Source organism: Phacochoerus africanus, chromosome 9 (genome assembly GCF_016906955.1).
Source record: "Phacochoerus africanus isolate WHEZ1 chromosome 9, ROS_Pafr_v1, whole genome shotgun sequence".
Classification (NCBI taxonomy): Eukaryota; Metazoa; Chordata; class Mammalia; order Artiodactyla; family Suidae; genus Phacochoerus; species Phacochoerus africanus.
This window is the reverse complement of record NC_062552.1, coordinates 33,049,817-33,064,613: the sequence shown is the minus strand read 5'-3', so window position 1 is coordinate 33,064,613 and position 14,797 is coordinate 33,049,817. Positions and strand designations below refer to the sequence as shown.

Below are 14,797 nucleotides of genomic sequence, written 5' to 3'. Positions count from 1 at the left end.
TTCCTAATGCACTCAATGTTTCAACTCATACCACATATTCCAGGCACGTTAAAGCTTCCAACTTCTTATTTATCCACATCATAAACATTCTCGCCTCCTACCCTACTTTTTCTCTCCCTATTTACTCTTCAAAAGTCCAAGAGTCCAAGAGCTCTGCCATAAAGTCTTTCTGGCTACCCTGAGTTTGAGTTAATCTCTGCTTCTTCTCAATAACTTATTTATACTTCTATTAAAGCATTTTTATCACTCTGTCTTGATTAGAGAGCAGACACTTGTTCAAGTGACTCCTGTCATTCACTTCCCGCTGACTATGATCATTCTGGCTTGGAAGACAGTGCCGTCTGCCATCTTATCTCCAGCACTTTCTGCTGAATAGCTCAATAAATACTAACTTGAAAAGATTTCCTGTAATGTGCTTTTCAACTCAGCTTCACCCCTCTGCCTTGCCCTCAAAAATCAAGAATGACCATACTCTAACGGACAGTCTATGTACAAAAAAGAAGTCAAGAAAAGTTGCTTCAGTTCATATGCAAACACTCCACCTGAAGTATTTACAACATAAAGAGTACACAAACAGAGTGCATGAAAGTTTAAGGGTGATGGAAAGGAGGGCTGGTACAGTATGACTGCCAATACTTAGGAGATTAGTAAACCCACAATGGAAAGTTAAAATCTACTTAGGAGCTAAAAGCACTTGCACAAAGGAAGTCAAAGCACGCAAACCTCAGAAGAAGCCACCATAGGTGCTCCAAGAGCTGGCAAATCCACTGAAATACAAGTCAGTCTTCCAATAATACCAGCTCCTGTATGATCACTACAATTTGTCCAGGCAATTAAGACCAAGGAGCTTCAAGTAGCTATATAAGCAGAGCAAAGCAAAATTTACCATATTATGACAATTAGTTATTTCCACAGCAAGCCATCCTTACTGATTAACAGGTTTGACACTCTCCCCCCAGATAGCAGATATTCTTACTGTTAGTGAAAAATGTGCTTTAATAGTAATGATCACAATGGCTAAATTTAAATCATAAGTCTTCCTAAATCAACAACTTAGGTCTAAGATTACGCTTTAGGAGTTCCTGTTGTGGCTCAGTGGTTAACGAACCTGACTAGCATCCATGAGGACGCAGGTTCAATCCCTGGCCTCGCTCAGTGCGTTAAGGATCTGGCGTTGCCGTGAGCTGTGGTGTAGATTGCAGACACGGCTCAGATCCAGAGTTGCTGTGGCTGTGGTGTAGGCCAGCAACTAGAGCTCCGATTGGACCCCTAGCTTGGGAACCTCCATGTGCTACAGGTGTGCCCCCCCCCCAAAATATTACTCTTTAAACTAGGTCCTTTGTAACAAAAGTAAAAGTCATCGAGAATGAATAGGTGTGGGAAAAAAAATAAAGGTAACAGGGTATTTAGAGGGAAAGTAAAAGAGGGATATTCTTTTCACTTCTAAGTGTTCTAGGCAACTCCTCAGAAACCTCTGCAGGTTGGAGAGTTGAAAATGAATAAAAGGACTATTTGTAGAACCTACCTGTGACTAAAAAAATTCAAATGGGGCAAAGCTGGAACGCTGACCAGTGGAGGGTAGGAACTCCTCCTAACCACAGGCGGGATGGACTAGAGTGGGACTTAGCCTGCTTCCTTCTCTGTGTGGGCATCAGAACAATCATTTACACTGTCACACAAAGACAATTTCTTAAGGTATTTAAGGTTGGTGGACAAACCTGAGAATTCTAGTCTTTTCTGGGGAAATAAAGTCTTAAGTTACAGAAGAAAAGGCAAATAACCTAATAAAATACTTTTCTTCTTCAACATTTATTAGGACCCTTGCTTTTAGTGTCTGAAGTACAACTTCTTTTAACATGAGAGGAGTTCCCTAGTGGCTCAGCAGGTTAAAGGATCTGATGTCACTGCTGTGGCTTGGGTTACAGATGTGAGATGGGTTCAATTCTTGACCTGGGGAATTTCCACATGCCATGGGCACAGCCAAGAAAAAAAAAAAAAAAAGAAAAAAAAAAGAAAGCTAGAATCTGAAACCAATGTTTGGAAGCGAGAGGTAGATGTGACAACAAGGGGTATACCAGAAGTTTTAACTCTACTGGCAAGCTTTTATCTCATAATCTGCGTCATATGAACATAGGTGTTCATTTACCATTCCTTATCCTTTTGTATGTCTGCAGTAGTTCATAAAATGTTTAAAGTAATCAAAAGAAGAAATAAATAAATTAGAATTAAGGAGCAAATATAATATACTAAGAAAATTCAGATAGAGTAGGGCAGCAAGCTGATGACAAGAGCCAGTTAATGGCTTAAGAGTAACATTTCTATTAAAATGAAAACGGGGAAAAAGTTTTACAGGTGAAGGGAGTTCATTTGATTACCTAGAAAGGGAAAACAACAGTAAGCCAAGGCCGTGATCTCTGGAAGAGAAAAGAGTGTTTAACATGTAATTGGGCTACAAAACTCATTTTCTCTCTTCCTTAGGTTGCAGACTGTTTAGCAATAGTAATAATGTTTTCTGACTGACTCACTCTTTTCAGAACCAATGGTTTTTGAAGTAACTTAGCCCTACACAGACCTGAAAAGACAGTGTGTATACTCACTTGCCTCTAATATAAAGTTGCCTCAGGTGCGTCCACCTGATATTTATACCCAATCAAGTAGACTTAGGAGGAAGGGGTCCATTCTTAAAAACAAAACAAAACAAAAATCCAATTTTTGAGCTAGGTAGAAGAGTTTTTGCAAAGTCGCAAACAAGAATAATTTCTAACCTAAAGATATAATTAGCTTTAACATAAAAATTAGTGTATCTTCTATCTTTAGGGGAACTCTAGGGATTAACAACTAGGAACAAAAGATTCTCTCAAGAAGATTAAATCACACAAAAAAATGAGATACAGAATAGGAGAATGCCTCAAAGAGATCTAAACCTGCACAGTCCAATACCAGTAATCACATGTGATTAAATTTATTTTTATTTATTTTTTTTGTCTTTTTTTGGGGGGGGCTGCCCCCGTGGCATATGGAGGTTTCCAGGCTAGGGGTCAAATTGGAGCTGCAGCTGCCAACCTACACCACAGACACAACAACACTCGATCCTTCACCCAACTGAGCAAGGCCAGGGATCGAACCTGTGTCCTCATGGATACCAGTCAGATCTATTTCCGCTGAGCCATGATGGGAACTCCCACATATGATTAAATTTAAATGCAATCTAATAAAATTTAAAATTCAGATAAACACACTTTTTTATAAAACTATGAACAGAAGAGAACTCCTTGACATGATAAAGAATATTTACAAAAAAGCAGAGCTAAAATTATACTCAATGGTGAAAGACAAAACTGCCTGCTTTCACCACTGCTATTCAACGCTGTACTGCAAGTTCTAGCCAGAGCAATCAGATAAGAGAAAAAAAAAAAAATAAAAGCATCTAACTGGAAAGGAAAACGTAAAATTATCTCTATTTGCAGATGGCATGACCCTATAGAAACAAAGAATCCCACAAGAAAGCTACTAGAGCCAATAAACAAACTGAGCAAAGTTGCAGGATCAACAAACAAAAAATCAACATATCAACAATGAACAAACTGAAAAGGAAATTAAGAAAGCATTTAAAATAGCATCTTAAGGGGAGTAGGGGAAGGATGGATTGGGAGTTTGGGATTAGCCAAAAAGAAGCTAGGAAAATTCCTAGAAATACATTCAATGAAGGAGGTGAAAAACTCATCTCCTAAAAGAAATTAAAGGAGACCCAAATAAAGGGAGAGATAGCTCATATTCAAGGGTACGGAGATGTCAACACTACCCAAAATATCTAAAAATTCAACAGAATCTTGATCAAAATTTGAATAGATTTCTTTGCAGAAATGGAAAACCCCATCCCCAAATTCACATGGAATTATAGAAGGGAGCCCAAAGGGCCAAAAAAAGCAAAGCAAAGCAAAGCAAACCAAAACTTGAAAATGAGAACAAAACTGAAGGACTTACATTTCATTATTTCAAACTTACTATAAAGCTACAGTATGGTACTGTTATAAAGATATATATATAGACCAAGGGAACAGAACTGATTTTTGACAAGAGTGCCAAGCTCACTCAATGTGAAAAGGATAGTCTCGCGCTCTCTCTCTCTTTTTTTTTTAGCACAAATAATATATTTTTATTTAAAATAACTATAATCTCAAAAGAAATTACAAGAAGAGCGGTATTGTTTTAGATTTTTGGTAAAATTTAAAAATGTGTGGCTGAAAAAAAAAAACCAAAAACCAAAAACCAAAAACACACCTAAGGAGTTTTAAAAGACTAGTATGAAAATTTTGAATCTTTTTTTTTTTTTTTTTTGCTTTTTAGGGTCGGATCCATGGCATACGGAGATTCCCAGGCTAGGGGTCAAATTGGAGTTGTAGCTGCTGGCCTACACCACAGCCACAGCAATCCAGGATCCGAGCCATGTCTGAGACCTACACCAGATCCTTAACCCACTGAGCAAGGTCAGGGATCAAACCTGCGTCCTCATGGATGCTAGTCAGATTCGTTAACCACTGAGTCAAGATGGGAGCTCCTGAAAAATTTTAAGAGAGAATGAAGGTGACACAAGCAGATGGAAAGATATACCATATTCATGGTTGGAACAATCAATATTGTTAAATGAGAATACTACTCAAGAAAATCTAGACTCATTGCAATCCCTATCAAAATACCAAGGGCATTTCTCACAGAACAAAAAGTTTAAAGTAAAATAAAATGTATGGCTCAAAAATCTATTTTGTGGCATAAGCCAGCAGCTGTAGTTCCAATTCGACCCTTAGCCTGGTTCAGCCCTAAAGAAAAGCAAAAAAAGAAAAAGAAAAAAGAGAATAGGACTCTGAGATATGTACCTGAAAAAAAGGAAAATCACAAACTTTCCCTAATTCTCTTTGTTTGGACTACAGGGCATAGACCACATTGCTAAGAAACAGGTATAAGGATAAAGGAGAAACACTAGGTATTAAACATTAGAGTCTGGGAACAAGGAGCAACATGGTGAGCTATAGAAAGAGATTATACCCGATATCAATTTAGTAATACTGAGGGAAATAAACAGCTTTACCTGAGGGGAGAGTTTTTTTTCAGTTCTCTAGGAAAGCACATTTTCTCTAGCAGAAGACACAATAAGTGGAGAGGTAACATGAATATCACAGTCGCCACATAAGTCATGTCCCAACTGCAAGCGAGTATGCCATTCTGGTTTAAAAACTCAGTGCATGTGCTTAGACAAAGGGCTGAAACAGCTTTTAGGGCTCCAACCATCACAGAACATAGCCCAACCAAACCTAGTGAGGGCTACTCAAATTTTACAAAAATCCTCAAACCTAATTCTACACAGGTATTTCAAAATTCGTTCTTGCTTAAACATATTGCCCAAGTGGAACTGACAGGAGTTACAACAACTCACAGGTGAAATGGGCATGCAGCAGATAGGAAAGGGCCTAAAATAAAGGGGCCATGATAAACCATAAACTAGACAATAAGTCTAGAAGTAAATTAAGGTTCAGCTACAATCTGAGATAAAAATAAAGTCGTGTTGAGGGGAAAAAAGGCACAAGGCAGGGTGACCTTATCACTTCTTGCTTTTATTATTTGTTGCTAAACAACAAAACAAGTCAGCAGGCGTATCATTACAAGGAGCCAATACAGCCTTTTTAATATGTAAACCAAACATAAAAGCAAGATACCCCTGACTTATAAATGGGTATCTTGTACTAACTGAGTGTTGGTGAAGTAGACTAAACTAGCCACTGAGTCTAGAACTTCTCACCAATACCCTCAGGTTGCAGGATGGCTGTGGGAAGATTAATATCATAAGGGACTTGCTGCAAAAGAGATGACATATGGAAGATTTAAAGCGTTTTCCAGATTATGAGGAATTTTTCCAACTCACAGAAGTAAACTGAAGCTTCTTTCTTGGCAAGGCAAGAATGTCAACAAGAGGGCAGATCTCACAAAGGACTATAAAAGCAAGTATGTGGAAGTCTTTCTTAGAGATAGGTAAAAACAATACACTTCTGTGATCACTAAAATACAGACAAGAAACAAGAACCCAAAACTTTTGAAAGGATACGGTCTGTACCAGGAAACAATGTTCTTCCAGTCAACAGCTCGGCCATTATGCATCCCACTGACCAAATATCAACTGGCAAAATTAAAGAGAAATAAAAGTGTGTACAATGTCACTATCATATACTTGGCTACAAATGGAACTATAACCAAGGGTGACATACTATAATTAATATTTAAGACATCTGAGGTTCAACAATCATACTGATTTTTATATAAATAAATAAGCCTATTTACTTATTAATTAATGACTTTCACAGCATTAAAAGGCTTCATAGGTGGACTATGTCAAAACATAATTATGGCAAGAAAAATAAGCTGTTCATAAAGGAGCAAAGGTTTCCTATTGGTATAAATGGTGAATTCTCAAAAGTAATAATACTTGGCAGTAATATTCTCCCAGGTAAAGGGGTTAAAATTATGAACCCAGTGTCTTCAGGTAGAATTACTCAGAGAATATGAGAGAAGATGTTGCAAATATAAATAAGCAAAAAGCTAACTGTTAAATCACCAAGTTTGAGAGCTGTACATAAAAACCCTCACTGTATCTGAGCAAGTGAAATATAGTTCTATCCATGGACTTTAAAGGATCGCTGAGGGAAGAATAAAAGTATCTCCTTCCACTCCTCTTGTTGATTTTAAAAACCCCAATACAACCAGCATGGTATTAACAAGGCCCTAAATAACCAATGCAAATTATACCTGTCTGGTTGTAATGCATCCAGTTCAGCATGATCTCAGGAGCCCTGTACCACCTAGTGGCCACATAGCCTGTCATTTCATCATCTGTGTGCCGGGCCAGTCCGAAATCCAAGATCTAAGGGAAAGAAGAGAAGTCAGGCACTGCAACAGTCTAACTCATAAGACTGGTAAAGCAGGACAAAAAAAAACCTGTAGTGCCTTATAAATAGCGAGAACAATACAGCACTTTCATAAACACATTTCCTGGCCCATGCTTAGCATGCATGGGGAACACAGCAAAAACTTAAAAAAATGAAATTACTAAAAGCAAAACAAAAATGCCACTAGGCATTTACTGAAGATCAATGAAAATATATGTTCCACACAAAGGTTTGCACATGAATATTCATAGTAGCTTCCCGTATCCCTGAATTGGAATTGAAGCACATGTCTACCAACAGGTGGATGGATAAACAAACTGTGGTATAGTCACAAAATGGGTCTACTCAGCAACAAAAAGGAATGAACTCTTGATACACATGATACAGATGGATCTCAGTAACAGTAAGCAAAAGTCATACACACACAAATACTGCATGATTCCACTTATATGGAAGTCCAGGAAAGACAAATCTACTCTATAGTGTCAGAAAGCAGATCAGTGGTTGTCTTAAGCCAGAGTCAGGGGTAGAGGGGTGGGGACTGGATAGGAAAGGGCACAAGGGGACTGTCGGGAGCGATGGAAATGTTCTTCACCATCATGTGGTGGTTACACAGATATATAAATTTGTCAAATATACACTTAAAATGATGCATTTTATTGTATGTAAGTTATGCTGCCAAAAAATTGAGTTAAAAAAAGAAATGGGAGTTCCCGTAGTGGCGCAGTGGTTAACGAATCCGATTAGGAACCATGAGGTTGCGGGTTCGGTCCCTGCCCTTGCTCAGTGGGTTAACGATCCAGCATTGCCGTGAGCTGTGGTGTAGGTTGCAGACGCGGCTCGGATCCCGCGTTGCTGTGGCTCTGGCGTAGGCCGGTGGCTACAGCTCCGATTCAACCCCTAGCCTGGGAACCTCCATATGCCGCGGGAGCGGCCCAAGAAATAGCAGCAACAACAACAACAACAAAAAAGACAAAAGACAAAAAAAATAAAAAATAAAAAATAAAAAATAAAAAGAAATGAAACAAAAAATTCCAGAGTTTCTTGCTCTTTATTGACAATTTATCTCTTATTTGAATTATTTTGAAATAGCTGGGTTTCTGCCATTTTTTCCTCTCAGAAATCGATTTAATCTAATAATTATCTCTTTCAGAGAATTGCTTACTTGATAGTCATACTATAATTTTCCTCTATTATAATGAATGTATTATTAAATTTCTAATTTAATTATTTTAGAATGAAAACAAGACACCTGATGCCACCTCCAATGTCACTTAAACTAAAGCTTATCAAATCTATGGTTTAAATTTCAAAGTCTGATGATGACATGCCTAAGGACAACATGAATTTTCAGATAAAGTCATGGATTTATAAACCCATTCCCTATATAAATTTGCCTGGTTGGTCACACATATAATTACAAGGTGAAACAAACAATTGCCACTGTCACTTCATCTTACCTTCAGCTCACAGTCTTCATTCACAGCTAGATTACTAGGTTTTAGGTCCTAGGAAGCAAGTTCAGAGAGGACAGGATCAACTCTATGACACAGAGTAAATTCTTTGCCTAAAGATGATGAAGATCTAAACATGAAAGTAAGACTTGATCCCACTCTCAAGACACAATCTCCATTCTATAGTCACTATCCAGTCATGATTAGCTTCAAGTAAGGAAAAATTATACATCTTTAATTTGTTTAAACCTAGGGCAAAGTTGCAATCAAAGTAAGCTTAGAGCAGGATCTTGCCAGTCTCCCCATGGCACTTCCCCCAAATAATTTAATCAAAACGTAATACATACCCTGTGAATTATGTCGGCTGAATGTATATACTGTGAAAAAGCAAAAGAAAAAAAAATGAGTTAGAGTTATCGTCAACCTTCTACTATTTGAAGTACATTTTCACGAGTCAGTAAGAAATGCTATTAACAGCAGAATTAGAAATCAGAACAGGTAATTGCTGTAGTCTGTACATTTTTTTTTGTCTTTTGTCTTTTTAGGGCCACGCCTGTGGCATGTGGACGTTGCCAGGCTAGGGGTCAAATCGGAGCTACAAGCTGCCAGCCTACACCACAGCCACAGCAACGCCGGATCCTTAACCCACTGAGCGAGGCCAGGGATCAAACCTGCAACCTCATGGTTCCTAGTTAGATTTGTTTCCGCTGCGCCACGATGGGAACTCCAGTAGTCTGTACATTTATGAAAACTATGATTTCCATACCATCAGCTCTATTCACAGAGCTGGAGCATGAGTGAAACAGAGCTCTCAACCTCCTCTCTGGTTGAGACAAGGACTCAAAGCTGCTAAATGTTAAAGGTGGCTTAACCTAAAAACACTGTTTATTCGCCCCAGCCACAAATAAATTGGCTCCTTTGAGGATGTTTTTAAAGTTTTACCATGACACTGACCAGATACTGGATTATACCAAGAACTTATCACTACTGTTTAGATGCGATAATGAAGAATCCTTAACTCTCAGACATGCCTACAGAAGTATCGATGGGTGGAATGATAGGATGTCTAGACTTTCCTTAAAATAATCCAGAGTTTAGGGGAATAAGATTAGCCATATATTGGTAATTGTGGTCACTTAGTAAACAAAGGGGTTCATTATACCATGATTGCACTTGTGATTTTATAAGTATTTGAAATTTTCTGTAAGAAAGGTTTTGTCTTCCCTTTAGCCCAAAACAGAAAGGAGAGGGGAAAGGGAGAATTCATTCTTCAAAATTACTACTAATTACTAGTTGTACCTTGAGACCTCGGAGAATCTGGTAGATAAGGAACTGAACGTGGTCATCCGTAAGCTTCTGACATTTCACAATGTTGTTCAGATCTGCCCCCATGAGATGGGTCACCAGGTACCTAGAAATTAATGGAGAGTTACACAATAATCCAGAACCCCTAAGAAAGCTCTGACCTTCATAAAGATTAGAAGTCCACTCAAAGTACCATACTGGCAGCTAAAAGCTTAACACCTACTGGGGGGGGGGTCATTTTCAACATCACTATTCTTTCTTTTTCTTGGCTGCCCTTGTAGCATGTGAAATTTCCCAGGCCAGGGATCGAACCCATGCTACAGCAGTGACAGTACTGGATCCTTAACCCTCTGAACCACCAAGGGAACTTCCTCAACATCACTATTCTAATTTTACCACCTATAGTGCATTTCTCTAAAAATTTTTATACTTGTTCCCACTTGACATTTTTTCCTAGGTTCTCTAAAGGGAAAAAGAGCAAAGACAGAGATTAGAATGATAGATGCATTAGTATCAGTTTTCTTAATTTTGTTATTACTGTATGAGAAATACACAGTATAACTAAATGTATGGGCATATTTTTAAATCCACCACTAATATTTTCACCTTACCCTCCAAGATGTAGATTCTAAACTAGGAGTATCTTCAAATGAACTTATTTACAAAACAGAAACATACTCACAAACATATAAAACAAGCTTATGGTTATCAAAGGAGAAAGGGAGGAGGGATAAATTAGGAGTCTGGGATTAGCAGATGCAAACTACTATATGTAGAATAGACAAACAACAAGAACAGGGAATTCTATTCAATATTCTATAATAAAGCATAATTGAAAAGAATACATATATGTATTTGTGTATATGTGTATATACATGTGTATATATGTATGTATATATATAAAACCGAATCACTTTGAAGTACACCAGAAACTTACACAACATTGTAAATCAACTTAAAATAGGAGTATCTTTAAATTTCCAAATTATAGCTCTCCTTCTTTTTCACAAATGACTGTTAAAAGGATATTGTTCACTGCAACATTCCTGCATTTACTTTAAAGCCCGGAGGAACACATTTTATCTGCAAGATGGGGCATTCTAGAACTCCTCCTCACAGATGTGCTGCTGGGTGTTTATACTGTCCTCACATTGCAAGATCAGGGAACGATTACATTCAAGTCCAAAAGGTTCACCACAAATATTCTAGATGCAATGCCTTACCCACTCATTACTGTATTACACGGCTATGGGAACATAAAAACCACAATCAAAGAGGCTGAAGTTTAAAAATTAGGTTAGGTTTTATCTACTGTGAGAATCATTATCCATTCCTAAAGCTGAATAATACTGTATATCAGTTGAGCTATAAAAAAATGCTGCTTTTACTTCACTTCTATTTTTACTTTTTTATAAATCTGGAAGAAACCAGGCCGGTAAATTTAAATATACTATTAGTGCCTTATATGACTATATATGTATATGACCTCTTTCTACACAGATACAGACACACACACACACAATTATATTTATTACTTTTCTCAAAAAAGAATTAAGTTTTTTGTTTCTTAATTTCTCTGTTTGACTGCTATGGTCAGTTCTCAGTTTCATGAAAAGCAACAGGACTTAGCATAGATGTAAACTTAAGTAAGACTTTAGCACTTCATATTTTTAAAACTTGCATGTTTATATTGCCTTGAGGAAAGGGTGGACTCTAAATGTCATTTAAAGAGTATATTGGACTTTTTGAAATGTTCTCATAAAGGTTCTGATTTAAGAGATGTTCCAAGCTCTGCATAATATAACCAAAGGCACTAGTGCTTATTCCGTGCCAAGCACCATTTATTATGCCATGTCTCATATACTCTTCCCAACAACTCTATAAGGTAAGTTCCACCAGTATTTCCATTTCGCTGAGGAGGAAACAGACAGAGCAAATATACATAACCTGCTCAAGGTTAAGAGTGGAAATGTCAGGGGCTGAATCCAAAACTTTTTGATCTCAGAGACCATGATTGTAAATCACAGCCCATACTGCCTCCAAATTCTTCCAGTTGACAGAATTTAAGTCAAGAGAATGACTGATTTTAAGTGTTATAAATGTTACAATATTCCATCCCAATCACAGTCACTGTATTTTCTAAACCCAAATTGATACATAATCTCATAAATATGAGGATGTTATGAATAACAGGTTAATATCATGAAATCAGGGCTTCCCCCACAGAAAATGGGATAATGGTTACCATATCCATAATACCAATTAAGACAATTTGTGAGGCTCAGGTTAAGGAAGAGGGAATCCAATTTTGTTTTCTAAGACTGCTTTGCAAATATATTTTATGACAATGAATAGTAAAAGGATTATCCCCTAAACTCTCAAAATTATTTTATTTATTTATTTATTTATTTATTTTAGGGCTGCATCACGGCACATGGAGGTTCCCAGACTAGGGAATAAATTGGAGCTGTAGCCCCCGGCCTATGCCACAGCCACAGCAATGCAGGATCCAAGACGAGTCTGCCACCTACACCACAGTTCACGGCAATGCCAAATCCTTAACCCACTAAGAGAGGCCAGGGATTGAACCTGCATCCTCATGGATGCTACTCAGATTCGTCATGAGCCATGACAGGAATTCCTCAAAATGATTTTTAAGGGGAAAAGATAAACAAAGGAAACATTGCTCTGGATGATTCCTACCTAAAAATCTATCTTAATCCATCTTGAAATAAAACAAAAAAATCTTAACTCTCTAATGTCTGTGCTCATTCACAAAGGTTTTAAGCAGTATCACCAAAGCAAACACAGTACTTTCAAGTCTAAGTTTTATGCCCAGTAACTTAAGAAATCCTATACGGCCATAAGACCACTGATTGCACAGCCTGAGAGAGAGCATGCTTACAGTTAGAACAGTCCACCACTGCGTAATTCCCTTCAAATCCCCTCTAAATCAGAGACCACAACCATTCTATCAGTAAGACTTCCAGACGTACAGAGAGACTGTCAAGACATTATGTAAGCATGTAAGATTAATCAGTCTACATAGTAATAACTATCAAGCATTGCTGCTAGGCTCCAATTAAATCAACTGAACCACATTGTTCACGGCAGATCTGTCTTGCAGGAACTAACCTAATCACTACATGTTGTATCCACAAAGCCCAAAGACCAATCTATGGCAGTCAATTGTCAAATTCCAACTCATCACATATGGAAAGGAAACGTTTTTCAAAATAAATCTTGCAACAGTGGACAAAAAGCAAGTGTCATGCAAAGTTACTGAATGCTTATGAAAGACATAGCAACTTTTAAAAGTAGTGAACAGGGGGTGGGAGGAAAATGTAGATGTGCACGTATTTTAAATAAGCCAGTCCCCAAAGGAAACATTAATAGATAGCCCCATATTAAGTCTCTAGAAAGTAATTCCATTTTAGTAAAGACATGCCTATTTGTCAGGGTTCATAACATCTCAAATAATCAAATCTGACCAACAGTTGGGAAGCTACCTAGTTCCCCCATCGTTAAAAAGGAATTAAGTAGGTAGGACTTTATTAGGCTGAAGGCTGAAAAGATGATTTCATAGCCTGGCAATGCAAATCTTTTCGTTTTTCTTTTTTTGGTCACATGGAAGTTCTCGGGCCAGGGACTGAATCCGAGCTACAGCTGTGGCTGTACCCACTGCACCAGGATGGGGATGGAACCTGCACCACCAGAGACAAGGTGAGATCCTTAACCCACTGTACCACAGTGGGAACTCCTGATGATATAAATTTTGTTTTTCACTTTTCTTGTGAATACGGGTCTCCTTTAAAATTAAATAAACTGGAGTTCCCATCGTGGCACAGCAGAAACGAATCTGACTAGGAACCATGAGGTTTCGGATTTGATTCCCTGGCCTTGCTCAGTGGATTAAGGATCCGGTGTTGCCATGAGCTGTGGTGTAGGTCTCAGACACGGCTCGGATCCTGGATTGCTGTGGCTTAGGTGTAGGCCGGCAGTTGTGGCTCCAATTAGACCCCTAGCCTGGGAACCTCCATATGCTGCAGGTGCGGCCCTAAAAAAAAGGACAAAAGACAAAAAAAAATTAAATTAAATTAAACATACTATAAAGAGCATAAATCATTTCTCAAAGTAAAATGTACTGTACCAGAAAAAAGGCAGTACTCTACAAGGGTTTTCAGTACTCTAGACAGCACCCTATTTAGAGCTTCATTTATTAAGTGCTTCTTGGGTAACAATTGTCAAAACTCCTACCTTACTGCCTTTTTTTCCCCCTAAAAAGCATAATACAATCAGAAAAAAACCTATGTAGAAAAAATCTCTATCTACAGCTTGTTGTCTCTATACCGTCATCCATATTTTATAAATCAATCATCAAAAAGGGCAAAAAAAATTTCCATATTTAAACAAAGCATTTTAAAACAATCACAGGGATGGACAATTTGTAACCACACACTTCTGAAATACATCCAATGATCCTTGGGACTCACTACAGCCTATTCTGAAAACACCAGTGATTCTGTAAAAATGAAAAACGGATCATGTTATTCCTTGTCAAAAGCCTTCTCATTTCACTTAAGACAAAAATCCCTCCAGGGCAGATAAAGCCCTAGGTAATCCAATACCCTGTCTCCAATCAGCTCTCTCACTTCTACTTCTCTCTTTGCTCTCACTTGGCTCTACACTAGCTTCCTTACTCCAGCCAGACAGCCCCGCCTTGCTGCAATTCCAACATAGGATGCAGTCTTCTGCCTCGGGACCTTTGCATTAGCTGTTCCTTCTGCCTGGAATGCTTTTCCCCCAGATAAGCACAAGTCCAATTCTTCTACTTCTTCAAATTTTTGCTCAAAATTCACCTTCTCAATAAGAGCTATCCTTACCACCCCATTTAAAATTGTATGTCTCAAAAAAAAAAAAAAAAGGGAGTTCCCATCGTGGCTCAGTGGTTAACGAATTCGACTAGGAACCATGAAGTTGTGGGTTCAATCCCTGCCCTCACTCAGTGGGTTGAGGATCCGGCATTGCCGTGAGCTGTGGTGCAGGTCGCAGACGCGGCCACAGCTCCGATTGGACCCCTAGCCTGGGAACCTCGATATGCGG

The 14,797-nt window shown here is 38.2% G+C and overlaps 1 protein-coding gene across 5 annotated transcripts in view; it reads right to left on the bottom strand.

Moving 5' to 3' along the window:
* The window catches only part of MAPK14 (mitogen-activated protein kinase 14), a 69,639-nt gene that overhangs the window by 18,310 nt on the left and 36,532 nt on the right, over positions 1–14,797 (bottom strand). For all 5 annotated transcript variants that reach the window (XR_007137037.1, XM_047796085.1, XM_047796086.1 and 2 more), the window contains exons 4-8: positions 9,689–9,800; positions 8,737–8,766; positions 8,396–8,443; positions 6,796–6,910; positions 6,098–6,169 (exon numbers count right to left, since the gene is read on the bottom strand). Coding sequence is in view for 4 of the 5 variants with exons in the window: in XM_047796085.1 (XP_047652041.1) it covers positions 6,098–6,169; positions 6,796–6,910; positions 8,396–8,443; positions 8,737–8,766; positions 9,689–9,800 (377 nt within the window). In the remaining variant the exon portion in view is untranslated. The remainder of the gene's footprint in view (positions 1–6,097; positions 6,170–6,795; positions 6,911–8,395; positions 8,444–8,736; positions 8,767–9,688; positions 9,801–14,797) is intronic.